This window comes from Castor canadensis, chromosome 1 (genome assembly GCF_047511655.1).
Source record: "Castor canadensis chromosome 1, mCasCan1.hap1v2, whole genome shotgun sequence".
In the NCBI taxonomy this organism is placed as follows: Eukaryota; Metazoa; Chordata; class Mammalia; order Rodentia; family Castoridae; genus Castor; species Castor canadensis.
The window spans coordinates 121,962,778-121,982,806 of record NC_133386.1 but is presented as its reverse complement, the minus strand read 5'-3'; the positions used below and the strand labels follow the sequence as shown (position 1 = coordinate 121,982,806).

General features: G+C 39.4%; 1 protein-coding gene across 12 annotated transcripts in view; it reads right to left on the bottom strand.

The window, feature by feature from the left end:
* Positions 1-19,198, bottom strand: part of Picalm (phosphatidylinositol binding clathrin assembly protein) — a 114,400-nt gene extending 95,202 nt beyond the window's left edge. For 6 of the 12 annotated variants that reach the window (XM_020166762.2, XM_074081659.1, XM_074081657.1 and 3 more), the window contains exon 1: positions 18,731-19,197. In XM_020166762.2, the coding sequence (XP_020022351.1) occupies positions 18,731-18,860 (130 nt within the window). In that variant the 5' untranslated portion in view covers positions 18,861-19,197. Of the gene's footprint in view, positions 1-18,730 lie in introns of all 12 variants that reach the window. The other 6 variants (XM_020166765.2, XM_074081666.1, XM_074081667.1 and 3 more) reach the window with 3 other exon arrangements.
* Between the last annotated feature and the right edge of the window lie 831 nt (positions 19,199-20,029).

Genomic DNA, 20,029 nt, shown 5'->3' with positions numbered 1-20,029 from the left:
TGAAGAGAAAGAGAGGGGTATGTGTTTTGAGAAGTTGCTATTTATACACAATCAGGAAAGGAGGCCCAGATAAAAAAACACTTAAGGATTGTGATGGACTGGGAGTATGGCTCAAGTGGCAGAATGCCTGCCTAGCTAGTGTGGCCCTGAGTTCAAACTCCAGTACCACAAAAAAAAAAAAAATTATGGCAACAGTAATAGTGTGTCATTAGTGGCCTGGAGGCCTATGGATCTGAACACCAAGACCAACTACCACCTTCCACACAGCAGGGAAGTGAAGTGGTATGCCATTATTTCACACCTCACATGTCTGTTTTATCCCTGCCAAACCAATAAACAGGATCTTCTTTGATTTTGTAAAGTCTCTAGTTTTATGCAGATAGTAAGCAGAAACTGGAAATCTCAATTGCTCATTACATGCTTAAGGATCAAAACAATCTGTGAAGCTGGGCATGGTGGCTCCCACCGGTAATTCCAGCACTCAGGAAGCTGAGGTAGGGAATTGAGCATTGGAAGCCAGCATGAGCTACATAGTGAGACCTTGTCTCAAAAAGATAAAAAAAAAGAATGAGGGCAGAGAGCTGGAGGCTCACAGCTATAATCCTAGCTTCTTGGAAGGCTGAGATAGCAAGGGTTGAGGTTCAAGATCAGTCTGGGCAAATAATTCATCAGACCCCATTTCAAAAATAACCAGAGCAAAATAGATGGGAGGTGTGGCTCAAGCAGAACACCTACTTTGCAAGAGTGAAGTTCAAACCCCAGTCCCACCCAAAAAAAAAGAAAGGAATGACAGATGTAGCTAGAAATACTAAGCAGCAAATAATAACCTACCTACATGGTTTTGAAATAATGCTGAGTGGAAAGTAGGAGCAATTTTATTAAGCAACTAATAAATCGTTATAAAATAAAGCCAAAGTATTGTTCCTATTAAGTTTAAACTTACACCTTCCAACTTCTACAAGAATAACCAATAGCATTATTCCAGAAGAGGGAATAACCACTAACAAAAAAAAAATATCTCCATCTTCACACATTTCCTAATCTTGTAAAAAAAGATCCATGACCCATATTCACCTGTTTCTCAGCATAAAAAGTGATCATTTCATTTCCTGACCCACGCTTTCATAGAAAAGCATTATAAAGTGTCTTCTGACCTAAAAATGTCTTAAAAGATGGCAAAATTAAACTGACGATGTTAGTTTAAACTTAAGAAATTTCACATAAATTATAACTTAACAACTAATTAAAAGAAAAAATATATCCATTTAAATTTAATATCCAAGCTTTGCCATCAAAAAGTATTTGTTGATCTGGATAAAAACTATTCCAGAATATACACAAATATTATTGCTATTATCACCATCTTTAAAAGCCTAACACACTGTGGTAAAAATTTAGAGGACTCATTTTTTAAAATACATTTAAAAGGAAAATTGCCAGGCTCTGTAGTCATAGCTACTTGAGAGGCTGGAATCAGGAGGATCACGGTTCAAGGCGAGCCAACAGCAAATAGACCTCATCTCCAAAACAGTAAGAGCAAAACAGACTGGAGGCGTGGCCCAAGAGGTAGAGCACCTGCTTTGTGAACACCTGTCTTACAAGTGTGAAGTACTTACAAAAAAAAGTACTGCCAAAAAATAAATAAATAAAAGAGAGATTACAAATAATTTTGCACTGTTAACTTTTATTTCTTTTGGAGTACTGAAGTTCTAACTTAAGGCTTCAAACTTGTTAAGGAGACGCTCTTGCCACTTGAGCGTTTCTGCCAGCCCTTTTCATGTTGGTCATTTTTGAGATATGGTCTTGTTTTTCATTCAGGTGGGCATCCTACTATTTGTGCTTCCTCGCCTAGCTGGGATGACAGGTGTGTGCCACTGCACCCAGTCACTGGTTGGGATGGGGTACAGTCTTTTGTATTCTTTGCCAGGGATGGCCTCAAACCATGATCTTAGAGATACCCACCTCCCAAGAAGCCAGGATTGCAGGCCTGAGCCACTATACCATACTCCACCTCTAACTAAGCATTTTCTTTGACTGCTGTTATTAGATAGCTTTCAGAAACTGAGATAGGCTTTTGAGAAGGGGTGTCTATGACTTCTTCCTTCAAAGTTCATTTCCCTCTGCCAGAAACTTTTGATCACACTTGGTCTGAAGTACTATTCATTTCTCATCTCTTCTTCAATAGTAATGATGAGAAGGCTGTATTTCACCATCACTAAAGTTCTGCTCTCTGCTCTCCTTTCACTTCCACGCACAGCCCATTAATTTCCATGTGATAAGATGTACTATAACAAGTCAAGATGAGCAAAGGATCTAGAATCAAATTCCAGATTCACTACTTACCATCATGCTTTCAGGCATTTTAATTAGCCACAGTTTCAACTTCTATACTTTAAAAATAGAAATATTAATACTCAATTTTTACAAAATTCTTGTTTCATTAAGAAGATATATTCTGAGTACCTTATGAACTTTAAAGTACCATTACAAACCTAAGATACTGCTATTTTTAATTCGCTTATTTGATTGGTGACTTTTCCGTCATCTTAGGAGACTATTTCTCCACCTTTCCCTTATAGTATTATGAAACCATGTCAAATTCAATGACTTCAAAGCCTTCTCTAAAGCCCAATCTCTTTAACAACTGGAACTTACACATGATCTTTATTATTATTTTTTTTTATGGTACTGAGGTTTTTGGGGTTTGAACTCAGGGTCTCACACTTGCTAGGCAGGCGCACTGCTGCTTGAGCCATTCCACCAGCCTTGTTGTGTATTGCTATTTTCGAGATAGGGTCTCTCAAACTATTTGCCTGGGCTAGTTTCAAACAGTGATTGTACTGATCTCTACCTCCTGAGGAGCTAGGATTACAGGTGTGAGCCACTGGCACCCAGCACATTTGATCTTAAGAGCAGCAAAATATTTAAACATATGATTTCTTTATACATTATTAAGTTCTTTCACATTGTTAATCTTTTGATTATCACAATAACCTTGTGATAAGGCAAGGGATGTTGCTGTCTCCATTATAAAGATTTAAATGCATGTCTAACCGAAGTAACACAAACTAGTGCCTGTCTGGAACTAGATTCTTTGAACAGTAAACTTTACACTAGAAGGATAAATGGAGACAGACACATTTGTATTCATTCTCACTCTCTTTCCCAGTCTCCCTTCCTTTCCTCCTCTCTTGCCCTTCCTTTCCCTTCTCATGAGCTGAAGTGGTCCCAAGAGGGTTGAGCCTAATTATCCTAAAATCCACATGTTCTGTTTAGTTCTCACAAATCAAATTCCTAATACAAACAGTACCCACCTGGTTTAGTACATCCTGCTTAATCTCCTATCTTCACTGTGACTACAATGAATAAAGCTGACAAAATATAAGGAAGGCAGCATACCCAAGAAACACAATTAAAAGTAGAGATTCCCTATTTCTAAATGGCTCAGAAACTACAAGTCTTAATTTATATTAAAAAAAAAACAGAAAGAAAAAAGAAAAAGTTTAAAGAAGCTGTCACAGAACTCAATCTCCAGATATTAAGTGAAGAGACCATGTGATTTTCACATGACAGGAACACTCAGAGCAGTTTTCCAGTCATCTTTTGTTCCAGAGATGCAATCATTCCTAATTCTTGACAACAGAAAAGGTAACAATGTTAAAGGGAGCTTCAAAAGCTGTAGCTTCTGAATGTATTGTAATACATTCTTGGTTAGTCACTGTGTTAGGAAAGCATAACTGATAAAGAGTCAAGGAAAAAGTAATTCCAGGTTAGCTCTACAAGCCCAAGGACAGAAAGCAATTTATGCTTTTCTCTTAAAAGGTTCTTTCCATGCACTGCACCTTCAGGTGATCAGCCAAGGAGTATCTCAGCCTCCAAGCTACTCTATAAATAGCTTTCTAATTTAACTGCCAGTTCCAACTCCATAACTAATTTTTAAGACAAAACCTGCCCTTTACTCCACTCAGCTGTGTTATACAATGTTTCTAAGATGAACTACAGAAACTACCTTAATATAATGCCTTAAGGTGGGCACCACACACCTGTAATCCTAGCTACTCAGGAGGCTAAGATAAGGATTATGGTTCAAGGGAGTCTGGACAAATAGTTCAGGAGAACCCATCTCCAAAATAACCAGTGAAACTGATCAGAGGTATGGCTCAATCAGTACAGCGCCCGCCCACTTTCAAGTGTGAAGTCTTCAGTTCAAACCCAATCCTGACAAAAAAAAAAAAAGATAATGACTTAGGCCACTATAGACCACCAAGCCAAAATAGCATTTTGCAAAATTATGAAAAACAAAATTTTTTAAATTTTATTTACTTTCTTATTTAGTGCTGGGGTTTGAACTCAGGGCAAGCACTCTACCACTTGAGCCACTCCTCCAGCCCCGAAGAACAAACTTAAGTGAATGACTTAACCTTTAAGGTTAATGTCTTAAACCTTATATTAAATACCCAACCCAAATTCTAAGCCTGATTAGTTAATAGGCAATTACATGAAGAAAAGTTACAAAAGCTAATGTTAAGAAAAATGAACAAGGAAATACTGCCTGCAAACCCTTAACTTCTCAGTCATTAAACAGCCAGTTTTACTTACAAACAGAAATGCACAAAAAGAACAAAGCAGAAATTTTCTCCAGCTCCCTACCACCAAAAGGACAAATGCGAATATTCTATAACTTATTTATCCTTGGATGCACCATTTTTAAAAAGTCATTCTTTGATTCAATGTATGTTCACACTGGTCTTATGAATCAAAACTAGACAAATTCCTCCATGATATCTTACCTGAAATAAAGCTAGTAACTTAAATTAGTCAATTCAGTTTTCTTTTCTACTCACCTAAAAGAAATGCTACCTTTCCAAAACTCTGCCCCTTCCTTTCCAAAGATGCAATTTGAAGACAAACTTAAGAGGTTTAAAAAGGTAGAAACTACTAAACTTTTTGGGCTGGTGGAGTGGCTTAAGTGGTAGAGCACCTGCCTAGCAAGACTATGGCCCCAAGTTCAAACCCCAGTACAGCCAAAAAAGAAAACAAACTTTCTAGGTACAACAATTTGAACATAAAGATTATTCTAAACTACACCAGTAAGTTCCTTATTAATCTGAAGTCACAAAAGGTCAAGGGATAAAAAAGGTGAAAGAGAAAAAGTTTATATTTTGACAAGTCAACTAAAATTTAGCTCTACATCTATTGCAAATAAAGGCAAGCTCATTTTTTTTTGCTCTTCTCAGTAGTTATCATAGGTCACAAAAGGTTGCAGTCTAAACATGTGCAAGCAATTACAGCTAGAAAAAGCAATACAGCCTTGAACTATTATAGAATTCTAGTATTAATAAGCAGATATATGCAATTCCCCAGTCCACAAGACATATGCACAGAATACATATAACCTAAGAAACAAGTAAACTAAATTAAAAATCCTTAAAATAGCAACCATGCTTATATTCCTTTGATTCTATGAAATAAAAATAAGGGAAAAATAAACTTTGAGGCAACAATCCATCAATTCATCAAGTAATCAAGTAATTTTAAGACAATGTCATTATGGTACAGCATATGGTGAAGAGTGACGCTCATGTACACCGTCAAGTGATCCACCATTATGAGCAACAGCCAACAAATACAGGACAATTAGACATTGCAGATCACTTAATCTGTGCTTAATTAAAGGGACTGCTACTATCACCTTTTTCCTTCCTTTTTTTTTTTTTTTCCGTTGGGACTGGGTTTTGAACTCAAGGCTTCAAACTTGCAAAGCAGGCACTCTTACCTTTTTCCAATACATAATGTATCCAATATATAATCCTGGTATGAATACTCTGAACTGATCAAGTTAACCAACCAGTTAAAGACCAGTATCATACCTGAATATTTTAATACAAAATTAATTCTTACACAAAATCAACCTTACACTTAAAAGCAAAACAACAAAAAGCTGTTAACTAAATAGTCCATTAGCCCACTACACTAAGTATAGCGCTCTTCATTAAAGATGTTATTAACTATTTACTAGGATAATTTTATGCACTGGGCATATTGAGTTTTGGATACCAAAACAAAAAAAAATGGGAGTCCCTGTTTTCAGAAAAGGTAAGCAAGCATAAGTTGCTATGAGAGGGGGGAAAAAAAAAGCCTCTGCAGAGACTAGGGGTACGATTTGATTACAAGTGCTACCCATGAATGGCTTGTCAAGTATGGCCCAAGCGGCCAAGGGGGAGGGGGAAAAAGAGGTCCTGTCTTCTCTCACAAAGAAGGATATATAATCTAACATGAATAAAGGGAGATCCTTTGGTCAACTGGATGACTGATGTGAACTTTTAATTTGTGGATGGGACTGGGGCTTTTTTGCGGCTTTACGCTTGCAAAACAGGCACTCTACACTTGAGCCACACCTCAAGTCCATTTTTTTCTGATTATTTTGGAGATGGGGTCTTGTGAACTATTTCTCCAGGCTTGCCTTGGAACTGCGATCCTCCCAATCCCAGCCTCCCAAGTAGCTAGGATTACAGAAGTCAGCCACCAGTGCCCAAGCTAGTCACAATTTTTAAAAAAAATCAAACATAAGACATGGTTGAAAAGACTGATAGGAAGGCTCTTACCAGCACACATTTTCATATTTTATACTATTCACATTCTTTGGTGGTACTCTGCTCTTGCTAGGCAGGCACTCTACTGCTTGAGCCACACCTCCAGTCCTTTTTGCTCTGGTTATTTTTGAGACAGGGTCTTGCTTTTTGCCTATACAGTCTGGACTGAGAGCCTCCTATTTATGCTTCCCACAGTAGCTAGGATGACAGGCACGTGTTACCACCATACCCAGCCTTTTCAGTTGAGACAGGGTCTTGTGAATTTTTTTACCAGACCTAGCCAGGAACCATGACCCTCCAGATCTCAGCCTCCCACACAGTTGGGATGACAGGCATGAGCCACCATGCCCATATACTGATTGAGCTGGGGGGGTCCCACAAATTTTTTTGCCTTGAACCATGATTCTCCGCATCTCTGCCTCCCAAGTAGCTACGATTATAGATGTATTCACGTATTTTTAATAAATTGTTAATAAAAACACACATTTTTGTTGGTCATTTTCTCCTAAAAAACCACAAAAACAATGCCAACTCTCCCCAATGAACATAAATTCAAACTGCTTTTCAAAGTAACGATACCTAGAAGGTGTAACAGAATACTGTGATTGAGAATGAAGCAAGGGCTGGTGGAGTGGCTCAAGTGATACAGCGCCTGCCTAGTGAAGCCCTGCATTCAAACCCCACAATGGCCCCCCCAAAAAGGAGAATGAAGCAAAGGCTCATAGAGAAACAGTCTGTGACCACAGTTTCCAAGGTAAAGAACTAAAGGAGCACAAACATAGCATCACAGAATAACAGAGGAAGGAGGCAATTTAGAAAACAGGCAATTTGAGTAATGGATTTTCCTAAGGTCATATGGAGCTGGAGCCAGTACCCCATATTCCAGTTTAGGGCTTGTTTCTCTTCAAGTCTTTTCACAATTTACTCAAGAAGTGTAGAAAGTTGCCATTTCCAAATGTAACCTTACACACTTAAAGAAATTACATTTCTCTAATGAGTCTCCTAACTATATCTCATTCTCTAAAAGTTTTCTGTGAACTAGAGTCCTCCAGATTGCCTGACTTCACTGTCATCTAAAAGTTAAATGTATTCTGGGGGAAAAAATGTTAGGGCTGAGAATGCAGCTCAGTGGTAGAATGCTTGCCATCAAGTGTGAGGCTCTGGGTTTGATCCTCAGCACTGCAATAAATTCAGTAAATTCACTTCCTCTTACTAGTAGTATCTCTGTTTATAAACTAGAGAGACTTCTTGCTGAATAGGTTTTTGTAAGTACTATGTTAATTCACGTCAAACTGCTCAAAACATAGAAAAGATTCCTTAAATCTTAGCGGCTCTCCCCATTTCTACATTATATCCTAACTAAACCAATTTTATACAATTTTGTGTAACACTGAAAAATGTCCTTATACTTTTACAAAATCTCTACCTTTAGATCAGTTAGGTACATATTATTTCTATATAGAAACTTTTTCAATGATCCCTGTGCAATTTACAGACATAAATCTCCCAAAACTCAGTAATAGCCATTATTCAGTTTATAATAATCAAGTTAACATAAAAAGCTTGATTTTTATGAGTATGGTGGTACATGTTGTAATTACTGCACTTGGAAGGCTGAGGCAGGATCTTGAGTTCAACGCCAGCCTGGATTATATAGGGAGACTGTCTCAAAAAAAAAAAAAAAAAAAGCTTGAAGCAGCAAACTAGTACGTTATGCTGCAAGTAAGTCGAAATAAGAGCATATGCTGACACTTACTTAGCTTCAAAATAAGCAAAACTCCTTGTCTTCCTCCATTTTCACACTGGCAGCAGAAAATAAAGGTACAGTGGCTTTAACTATTTCCAACTTTACTGATAGTGGCTGAAGCTACCAGTCAATAAGCTATATCCAAAGGCTATATGATTAAAATTCATGTTCCCTTCAAATCTGGCCTAAGTCAATTGCTCCAATTATATTTCTCATTATACCCACCCGACCTCCCAACCCCCAAAGACCCTCACTTACAAATAGATTCATTTGTTCCCCAAACACAATTCCAGTCTTCCTGCCTACAAATGTTTACACATGTTTTCCTCCTAGTAAAATGACTATTGCTCCTCACTGCTTACCATTTAAGGTCCACTTCTCCCCCTTATCAAAGGCAGTATCTCTCTCCTCTGATTTTCAAAGTCACTCCTCACATTGTCTGGTAATATAGCTATCTGTATATGTCATCTTACTGACTAGACTCAGGACATGATCAGCAATTTCACTTTTAGATTTGTCAATAATCTCCATACAGTAACCTGGGTAGATAGCAGACACTCAATATGTCATTGTTAATGAGAATATTGATTCTCATCAGACTATCAATTTTGTTTGGCAGAGATTCAGCTTCAAAAGGTGAAGATGTTGATGCTGTTATCATTTACAAATCTATAGATCTCAACAGTTAAATCACATAGATCAGACAAGCCTCCCCCCTCTACGTTTTTTATTCATATTGACCATCACCTGATGATAAGTATGTTCATTCACAAATCTGGAACTTAAAAACAGCTTGATTTCCAGATATGCCCCACCAAAAACCCTGAGATCACAGTATGCTTGATCATATTTTGAAACCCAAACCATTAGGTTTAACAATATCCACAAGGTCCAATTTCAGGTGCTAAATATCATTTGACTCCCTGAACATCTGGCAGTAGGATCCTGTGTTCCTTCTTTCCATGTTTCTCAACAACACCACTATGAACTGGGAAAAGAAAAAGTACCTCCCTAGTTTCAAAGCATGGCATCTAAAGTTAGGAAAACAGCTAATAAGGAGGGGCGGGGTGGGGGGCTGGAGGGTCTTTAAGGGATCCCTACCCATTCTCATCTTCCCTTACTCCCATTAACATTCTGCCTTTCACCATACAGAACTATGCAAAGCTTTCTCCAAACACATTATAAAGCTCTTTCTTGCCTCCATGTTAAGACACATCCTAATTCAGAAGGAACCTATTAGGCACCTTATAACTCCTCTGTGAAGTCTTCACTAACCTCCTTTAAAGTTAATTATTCCCTCTCTGATATTTTATGTTTAAAAAAAAAAGTATTATACATTTATCTCAATGTATTTCAATTATTTGGTTACAAATTTTGCACTATAATTTGTAGTCATGCCCCTTTTAAGGTCAAGTGTCACTCAATTTCATATTCTTTTCTGGACCTCAATCACTTTCTGTAGCATCCCACTTAATTGCTTCTGCTCAGGATTTACATAGGTTCTGCTCAATATTAAACAGAATTCAATCTCAGAACATTTGCCCTATATTCTTACACACTTAAAGCAAGCAAAAAAGATTTTCAAGGTAAAGTCTTCTAGAGAATTCCATGAAAATATCATGACATAAATAGACTCCCATTTTTCCATTTAGGCCTTGTCCAAGAAGTCTGAATCTTAGCAAATATTCCAAGAACAGCATGGAGACTAGGTGGTATGGAGTGGGAAGAAGGCCTCCCCACCCCACTCAATACAGCTTACTAAAGGCATAGGCTTCATTTCCTACTGTCTTTATTTACACATGAAATGTTTTGCCAGTGTCCTATATTAAAACACACAGGCAGTTAGCAAACAAGGCCTTATGTCCCACTATGGACTTATATGGACTACTGCAGGTAACAAAAAGTCTAAAAGCAAGGACTGTCTGAAATTCACTTGTAACAAGCACACATAAAATAATAGAAAGAAGAAAGAAAGGAAAACTGAAGCTCTAACAACCTGTGTTTGAAATCAACTATACCAATAATAATACATAGGTCCCAAAAGAACATTTTCATATCAAACTGACCTTATTTTACATAACCTAACTCTAAAAGTTTATTTTTCAATTTCCATCATTCCTCATATTCTCAATAAACAGAATGAAAATTTACTTAATCACAAAACAGATGTTTAAACAAACCACTAACACAGCAAAGAAAAGACTATTATTCCTACAGGAATCTTTCTTTAAGTAAAAGATTCTGCAACACTACTAGATAACACATGGACCCATAAGGAATTCATCCCTCAATTTACTCAAAATTTTTTCACTGCATACTTGTATATACTGTATTTAGCACAGTAAAAGAGAGGCACAGGAGCCCTCCATATAAACAGTTACGATTACAGAAGCTATAAAAAAATTTTAATATATGAAAAAATATCATTATGGGGAAGTTCAAGACACTATGGAAGGATACCATGACACTTTTCTGTTTGGAAAGTAACAACTGCTTACTGGTACTTTTTCTCTTCACACATTTAAAGGACTACACACATGGAGAACCTAAAAACATACACTGAATCAGGTTAAGTGGACCATCCAGCTGAAAGAATGTTTAACCCAAACAATTCCATCTATCTGTCAATGAACTATGCTCAGAACTAGACACTAATAAGGAAACTTTCTTTAAAATCCCCTACAAACTTTTATTTCTTCATTGCACAGAGATAGTAGAGGTTGGATTTGATGGCAACTTCAAAAGTCACGGGAAAAAATATCAAATATCCTTAGTTTGTCTTAACTTTGCCTCCTACTTTGGCCTCAATGTTCCCTCAGAAATTCATGTTGAAAGCCAGGAGCAGTGGCTCATGCCTATAATCTCTGCTACTTGGGGAGGGGAAAAACCATTCAAGAACAGCCAGAAAAGTTACTAAAACCCCATCTCAACCAACATGCCTGTAATCATAGCTACCCGGAAGGCATAGGTAGGAGGATGTTGACCCAAGGTTGGCCCTGGGCAGAAATATGAGGGGCTCATTTCTTACATCAAAAAAACGAATCTACCAGTGCTAGAGCACCAGCCTAGCAATAACAAGCACAAGGTTCTGAGTTCAAACTCCACACAAAAAACTGCCACATAGTTACATTCCTGGAAGCACCCTTCACACAAAGCCAATATGATCCCCACTTCCTGGGAGTGGTCCAAGGAAGCAGCTTTGATAAACATCTCAGATCTATTTCTGATCCCCTGCTTAATTCTTATTTCTACTTTCAAAAAACATGCCCTCAAAAATGCATCTATATTAATATATTTTCAAATTGAGTAGTTATAACCAAAATTTTCACTCTAGCAGTGTTTTGGAAAACACCTTCCAATAAGATAAAGAAAACTAAACCTCTGAGGCATCAGAGGTTCTATGAAACAGCAATTTGTTATGTTTTACCAATATTACTGATTTCACATATAAATCTATAACCAGGTAATTTTAATTGGCTACAACTAAGATAATTGCCAGAAAAAAATATTCTTAAACGTCTACTGGAATCGATCTCTATGCTGTCTCCATAAATTGTTCAGGGAGGAGTCTCTAAACCAAGAAGACAGGTTATGTATACTCATTCAATATTTACTGAGTACCCAGAAGGCTGCTGACTAGGTACTTTGATGAGATACAAAACAGTACAGGGAGTAGGGCATTAAAAAAAAAAGTTCCTATGGTACAAGGGAAACACAATAAACCATGTGTGTGTGACACTAACTACAATTTAACAAAACTGTAAGCTTTATAAATGGTGACAACACTGGATTGACAAGACTAGGGGGAGTTGCTCAGTAACGTTTTTATGAATGAGTTTACTTTAAATGAGTGTTAATGAAAGCAAGACAGTTTAAACAAGGTTTAAAAGAAGAGCTGGCAGTATGGCTCAGGGGTAAAGCATTTGCCTAGCATGTAAAGCCCCAGCACTAAGGAAAAAAAAAAAAAAAAAGAAGGAAAAGAAAAGGAGGACTCTATTTTGACAAAAGAACAAGGAAGGCATTTTGTGTCCAAGGAATGGTGTATGCAAAGGCAAATAGTTTAGTTGTGAAGAACTCATTTTGCCATAATTGGTAGCTAACACCTGCCTGGTTTTCATGAAAAGGAACAGCTTTGTGAGAAATGAAGGGAAACAGAAAAGACAAATAGACTAAAAGGTCCAATCTGATGACATATTAAGGCCTTTGGGAAAGAAATGTTAGGTATCATTTTTATACTCTTTTTGATCCCAGCTGTCCCATTTCCAAGTTAACACTGCACTTTCCTTCCACCTACTTAATCTAATGACGTAATCAAAGGATTATGCCACATCTCTTGCTCAAAGTCTTCCAGCAGTTGGGTCACTGTTAACTATCAAATTAAACTCAAGGAGCTGGAATAGCTCAAGTGGCAGAACACCTGCCTAACAAGCATGAGGCCCTGAGTTCATACCTCAGTACCACCAAAAAAAAAAAAAAAAACCAAGACCAGATGTGGTGGTACATGCATGCCCGTAAGTCCAGCTATCGAAGAGGCAAAGGGAAGAGGATTCCAAGTTTGAGGCCAACCCAGCAAAGCTAAGGAGACTATCTCAAAAGCAAAGTATGACAACACTGAAAGCATGATCCATGAAAGAACTGACATGATTTATTTGGGGGGTGGGGAAAGCACTGGGCCTTGTACTTGCTAGGCAGACTTGTGCTACACCTCCAGCCCCAGACTTTAACTTCAATGAAGTTAAAAATTTTTGCTCTGTGAAAGATACTGTCAAGAGAACAAAAAGTAAGAGTAGGAAAAAGTATTTGCAAAGATATGTCTCATAAGGGACTGTTATCCAAAATACACAATCAACTCTTGCAATGATAAGAAAACAATCTAACTTTAATAGAAAGGGCCAAAGGCCTAAACAGAAGTCTCACCAAAAGAAGACATACAGATGGTGAGTAAGCATATGAAGAGATGCTCCAGATCTTTTCATTACATCAAAGGAATGCAAATTAAGATAAAAATGAGATCCCACTAAACTCCATGAGAATGCCAAAATCAAATGGTGGGGAGAATGTGAACAACAGAAACTCAAATCATTACTGATGGAAAAACAAAATGATATGGAAGACTTTGGAAGACATTTTGGCAATTTCTTAGAAAACTAACTCTATTCTTACCATAACACATACACTGATGCTGACAGCAGCTTAATTCGTAATTGCCAAAACTTGAGAGCAACCAAGTCGTCCTTCAGTAACTGAAGGAACAAACAGACCATGGTACACCCAGACAATGAAATACTATTCAGTGTTAAAAAGAAATGAGCTATTAGGCCATGGAAAGTCAGAGCGCTGTGCACTGGTGGTACACTCCTGTAATCCTAGCTACTCGGAAGATCAAAAGAATCACAGTTCAAAGTTGGCCAGGCACGTGGTTCTCGAAATCCTACCACAAAAATACCCAACACAAACAGGGCTGGCAGAGCGGATCAAGTGGTAGATCACGTGCTTAGCAAGCATGAGGCCCTGGGTTCAAGCCCCAGTATTGCCAAAGGAAAAAAAAAAAGTCACAGAGCAATCTTAAATACATATTATTAAGTGAAAGAACACAGTCTGAAAAGACTACACACTTTATTATTCCAACTCTAAGACATTCTGAAAAAGACAAAACTCTGAACACAGTATTATCACTGGCTGTAAAGGGTTTAGGAAAGCACAGAGCATTTTTAGGGTAGATCATCTACTCTGTATATACTATAATCATGGATATATACATTTGCCCAAATCCATAGAATGTACAAAACCAGGAGTGAATCCTAATGTCAACTATGGACTTTGGATGGTACTGATGTGTCAATGTAAGTCCACCAGCTATACAAACATAACACTTTAATAAGAGATGTTGATAATGCAGGAGGCTATGCATGTGTGAGAGTAAAGGTACATGGGAAACCTATAACTGCTTGAAAAAATATTCACCTTCTGGGATAGAAAATTATGATGGAAAATGTCACCCTGAGATGACAGCAAAGACTCCAATGCTAGACTACTTGGGATCAAATCCCAGTTTGCCTTTTCCTGGATGTGTGACCATGTCAGAGCATCTCTCACAAAGGTGTCACGAAGAATGAGCTGGTTAACAAATAAAAAGTGTTCTGTAAGTTGTCCAGCACACAATAATGACAAATAAATATTTTTCCAAAAATAAGTTAATTTTGGCATAAGCAGAAAGAGCATGCACACTGCTACCTACAGATGTAACTTGAGAAATTCTTAGCTCTTAGATAATCTGGCAAGTCTCAACTCTGAACATAACTTTTAATACAAAATCTTAGGTTCATCAAAATTCCCTTATAAATGAGTATCATTAGTCAAATCTAACTGTCCAGAACAATTCTGCACAAAAAGAACAATATACACAATGAACATACAAAATTCTAAAAGGTCAAATTCAAAATTTGGATTCTCTAGAGAAATGTATAAAGCAATTCAAGTAGGAACACACTGAGACAAAACACAAAGTAACGGAAATGCCACTTTAGCCACCAAAAGAACAGGAAGAGCAAATACTGAGTCTTTACTTTGAAAGTTTAAAGCTACCTCTTCTTAATAAGGCTCTAAACTCTTGCCAAGAAGTCTTTAAATTTGTTTTTCTTTCTTCTTTGATTTCAAGAGAGAAATAGTGAAATTAAACACTTTGGAACTGAAGAAAATAAACAAGAGGCAACTTCCTATACATTATGGTGAACTTTCACATTTTTTTTTTTTTTTTTGGAGACTATGATAGCCCAGGCTGGCCTCAAATTGAAGCTCCTCCTGCCTCAGCCCCCTGAGTGCTGGGATTAATTGTGCCCTAGCTTTCACATTAAATATTCTAAATGATTAAGGTCAAAATAAGTAATATTATTTAGATAAAGCAATTCTGATGATTTTTTATTTTTAAACAATTAGTGTGGTTTTAAGACACCAAGTGTTTCATAAAATGCTTCACAAATCATATAAAAGAAAACAGCAAAGTCACGATGAATTGTTTTACTTCTGTCATTCTAACTTTAAATTCAGACAGTAAGAAATTATCCTCATATGATACATAATAAACATAAAAAACACAGATGCTCCAAATCTAATATTAAGCATTTCTTAAAATAAATTAACCCACCAGTGACGTGTTGTTATTTTACAAAGATGTTCTAGAATTCATTTACTAATTACAAATAGAATACTACAAACAGAATGACAGTTCTCTTAAAAGTTTCTCTTTTACAATACATACTACAGTTGGCCCTCCGTTTCCACAGATTCCACATCCTGGAATTCAACCAACCTTCGATCAAAAATATTTGAACATGTTCAGTCTTTTTTCTTGTCATTCCCTAAACAGTACAACAATTATTTGCATAGCATTTACACTGTATCAGGATAAGTAATCTAAAGATGATTTAAAGAGTACAGGAGGATGTGTACAGGTTGTATGCAAATACTATGCCATCTTATATAAGGAAACTCAAGCTCTATGGATTTTAGTATTGGGGGGAGGGGGGTGCCAAGAAAAGTAAAATCCTTCAAATGTGTAAGGGTTGCTGTTCTACCTTGACTACAGATGGTCATTAGAGCTTAATATTAAATGGAAATCATGCTTATTTTTACACATATTTCAGAGTTTAACAACTCTTTTCATACCACTAGGGACAGTAGTTAACATTTGTATATGCTAACACCTATAAGCAAAGAAAAAAGAACTTTCTTCAACAAGCACATAATGTAGTATGAATTAAGCTGTAATTCATGGATAATAGTAATCAATTCCTAATATGGAAAGATCTTTGTAAGGAACCAAATAAAAACCACCTCCACAGTCTTAAAGCATGCTTTTGTTAAATGCTGCCATTTTAAAAATGAAACTGTTTTTCCAGCGGATTCAAAGAACTAGGCATTTAAAAATGCAAAATAATTACACTTTCACCCCTAAGAAAAATTCATAAATGAAAAAATAACTACTTGAAATATTTCTAAATTAAAAACTTAAGTTTGTGGTATCAACACCAAGAACTGTCTGTAGAAGCCTCTTCTACTCTTTCAAAGCATGTGAAAGTGTGGGGAGGTGTGGCTCAAGCAGTAGAGGCCTGCTTTGCACTGAGTTCAAACTCCAGTACCACCAAAAAAAGGTGTGAGGGAGAGGAAAATGTTCAGTAAACCATTCACTAGTGAGATTTTACTTAAATCTATTTCATTAGTTTCAAGGGCATTTTAAACAATAAAGAGAAAACTACCATTGAGGAGAAAAGGAGACACCTTATTTATAGTTTTTTTAAGTCGAATATTAACATACACATTTCAGAACTACAAATATGGAAGCTTGTAAACAGAGCAGTGGCAGAGAAAAAGAACTACAAATGTGAGTTTATCCTCAAAACCTAATTCCGGTTAGCATGTGCAGTCATTACAAGACATTTCAAGAAAAGAGGTCATTACCATTGACAAAACCCACAAGCAAATAACAGTCTTCTATCCTCAACCACCCTATTTGCTACTTTTTCTAGCAACATATCAAAAGAATCACTGCTACATTTGAAGACACGGCCTTTATAAAGACTTTTAAGGGCTGTATCTATTGTTATAATTTATTACTTTCAGTAAGGGAAAACAGTTCACAGAGTCACAAGTTATTTCTTCCCCCCCTACACGAAAAAACAAAACTAAACAAAAAACATCAGAAAAATTAACACGATGTTAGAGCAAACTTAAGATTTGGTAGGGCAAACCAAGGATCATTTAAAGGGATGTAAGCAGTAAAAATGTTTACTCCAAATGATAATCGTTATATCATTTATGATGTATTCAAAATGCATTTTTGAAAATGTTATGGTAGTGTCATCATTTAAATGTATTCTCTAAACAGGCAAAGACTAACAACTAAAAAGCAGCCTCCCTAAGAGTCACAACCACATAGTAATGATTTTCACAAAATTTTTTCACAGTAAAGGCACAGAAATCACAATGAATAATGGGGTTGTGTGTAGCAGTAACTTGTTCTAACAGCACTTCGTGAGGAAAGTATCTTGGAAGAATTCACAGTTGGTACTTTTTTTTCTTTTTTTTTTAAGAGCAAACCTTACAGTCAAAGTCCAAATGAGAAATCAAAACAGAACTCCTGACAGTGAATTCCCTTTCAGGACATGCTCAATCTTGCTTCATAAGGTAAAGTACAGTAACTTTCAAGTATGATTAAAGTCAGTCGAGCTAATGTGTCCCGTAGTCATTGAAAAAGAGAACGTACTATTGTAGGTATAGCCTTATTTTCCTGAAAAGTTCCAGGTCAAAGCTGCACTGACTCAAGGCTGATCCACTGAGCTTTGTACCCTGAGGTAAGGGAGTCTTAAGAATAAAGGAGGTGACTTACAGGTTTCAAAAAAAATTGGGAGGAGTTGTTTATGTCAATTGTACCTAAGTCAGTGAATGGAGTAATAACAATATACCTGTAAGAAAACTTAGTTCCCCAAAAAATAATCAGCATAAATTAAAACATATCCAAACGGAAGCATCAAACATTCTTTCGGCAATGTGATTGCAATGAGGTTAAGTTCATTAACTTATCTTGTATTCCAACAGACTACGTTTCGCACTCAAGCTTTTAAGTCCAAACCGCCAAGACAACAGTTCCAAAAACTGATACCAATATCAGAAAAGCCTTTTCCCACATCCCCATCCGAATTTAAAAAAATAAATAAAAACGGAGGGGGGCTGACATTTCCGACTCACCCCACTCAAAAGCATGGATAAAAGCAATGAATAAATTCCACCGGGGGCAAAGAAAAACACTGACTTTCCACAAAGCTTTCCCCAGAACACACAGAACCCTTCACTTTTACTTCCCACGAAGGCAATGTGCGACAGAAGCAAGGTAACTGGGTAAGACTGAAAGGAAAACGAGTCGAAGGAACTTCACTGAAGCTACAGGGGCAAGGAAAGGTAACCCCCAAGCGGGGAGGTGGACGAGAAAACCGGGAGCAAGAGAAGGGAAGAACAGAGGCGAGGAGAGGAAGTGGGAGCCCCTGCAAGGGCAGCTGGGTTCCAGGGTTCTGGGTCTAAGCAACCGGACGTCTACGGACACCCGACGAGGCTCCCGGGAACAATGGGCGGCGAGTCCCGGGCCGGCGCGGAGAGGCGGCGAGCGCCGGGCGGTGGGACGGCGGGCAGCGGCTGCGGCAGACGGGGAGGCCGGGTGGGCGCGGGCGGGAAGGCGGCGGTCTCCGAGGACCCCGGAGGGAGTGGCTAGTCCGATTTCAGACAGCGCCGTGAAGGCAGGTGTGGTGAAGGCAGAAAGAATAGAGCCCGAGGAGCACGGGACCCGCCGTGCGACGAGGGGAAAGAGAAGGGTGGAGAGGGCCGCGCGGGCTGCACTCACAGTCCAGGTGCTTCTTCTTGGGCCCCATGATCTCGTGGGTCGTGGCCTTGCATACTGTCTTGGATACGGCGGAGCCGGTGACACTGTGCTGGGCGGCGGTGATCCGGTCCGTCAGGCTCTGGCCAGACATCTCTGCGGCTCCTCCGCCACCCCTCCCACTCGGCAGCCGGCGGGGACCGGGACCCCCAAGCGCCCAAGGGCCCCCACCCCTCCGAACCCCCTACCCCCACCGGCTCCCTGCCCGCCTGCCGGCCTGGGGCGGGGCTCAGGGCCGCGCGCTGCCACCGGCCCGGAGAGAACTGGCTCGTGTCCCCCGAGGGGTCCGGCACGATGTCGGGCGCTCTCTCGCCCCCGCCTCAGTCCAGCCCAACCCTTCCCTGGTCAGCTGGAGCCCGGCAGGGCAAGAGGGACAGGCAGCCGCAGGAAAATGGCGGCGCCAGGCTCCTCCTCGGAGCTTTCCGGGCTGCCCCGGGTCACGTGACTCGGGCGCCGCCCCTTCCCCCGCCCCTTTTCCCTTCCCTTTGCTCTTGGACGCCCGCCCTCCTTCCCTCCCTCGCTTGCTCGGCGAGGGAAGAGCGGGGCGGCGCCCGCGCGTTATGTGGTGGAACCCGCCGGGCGGGCGCAACAGGAGGCCGGCCGGGGGGCGGTGCGCAGCGGGCCGCGTCACGTGACCCGCCCTGCCAACAGGTCGCCTGAGGCTGGGCCCGGGGGGTCACAGAGGGGGGCGGGACGGGGGAGGGGCAGCGAGGCCGGCGCGCTGGGGAACGCGAGGGGCGGGGCTGTTGGCTGCTCCCTTCTTTCACCCCCACCCTGAGGGTGTCCTAGCGTTCTCTGGTTCTCCTCTTGACAAAGAGGGGGTGCAGCTGCCTGCGCAGTTTCTCCCTAGGACGGGGGCGTCGGGGCTCCTGCTCCCCGGGCTTTCCTAGCCGGTGCGAGAACGTGTTTGGAGACGCCCCCAGAGCTGTCCTCGCTTGCAGGGAAAGACGCGATCAGCCTGTTTTCTGAACCTATCAGCAGGCCTCTCTCGGCTCTAAACTATTAAAGCTCTCCCTTGTTTTATTTACCCCAGAAAGATTTTTACACACAACCTGTTCCTCGAGAGGCTTGGAAATGTCACCTGGTTTTGTTTATCTCTGATACAAAAACTCTACACGTTGCTGCCAGTCTAAATTTAGATACAGACCAGCCAGTATTCATTCTCTGGGGTGTCAAATGGAACAGGAAACACATAGCTTCTCTGGAATTTGAAAAGGGAAGTAGTAGGATGATGTCAACGGCGATTAGCTTGACCCTACAAGG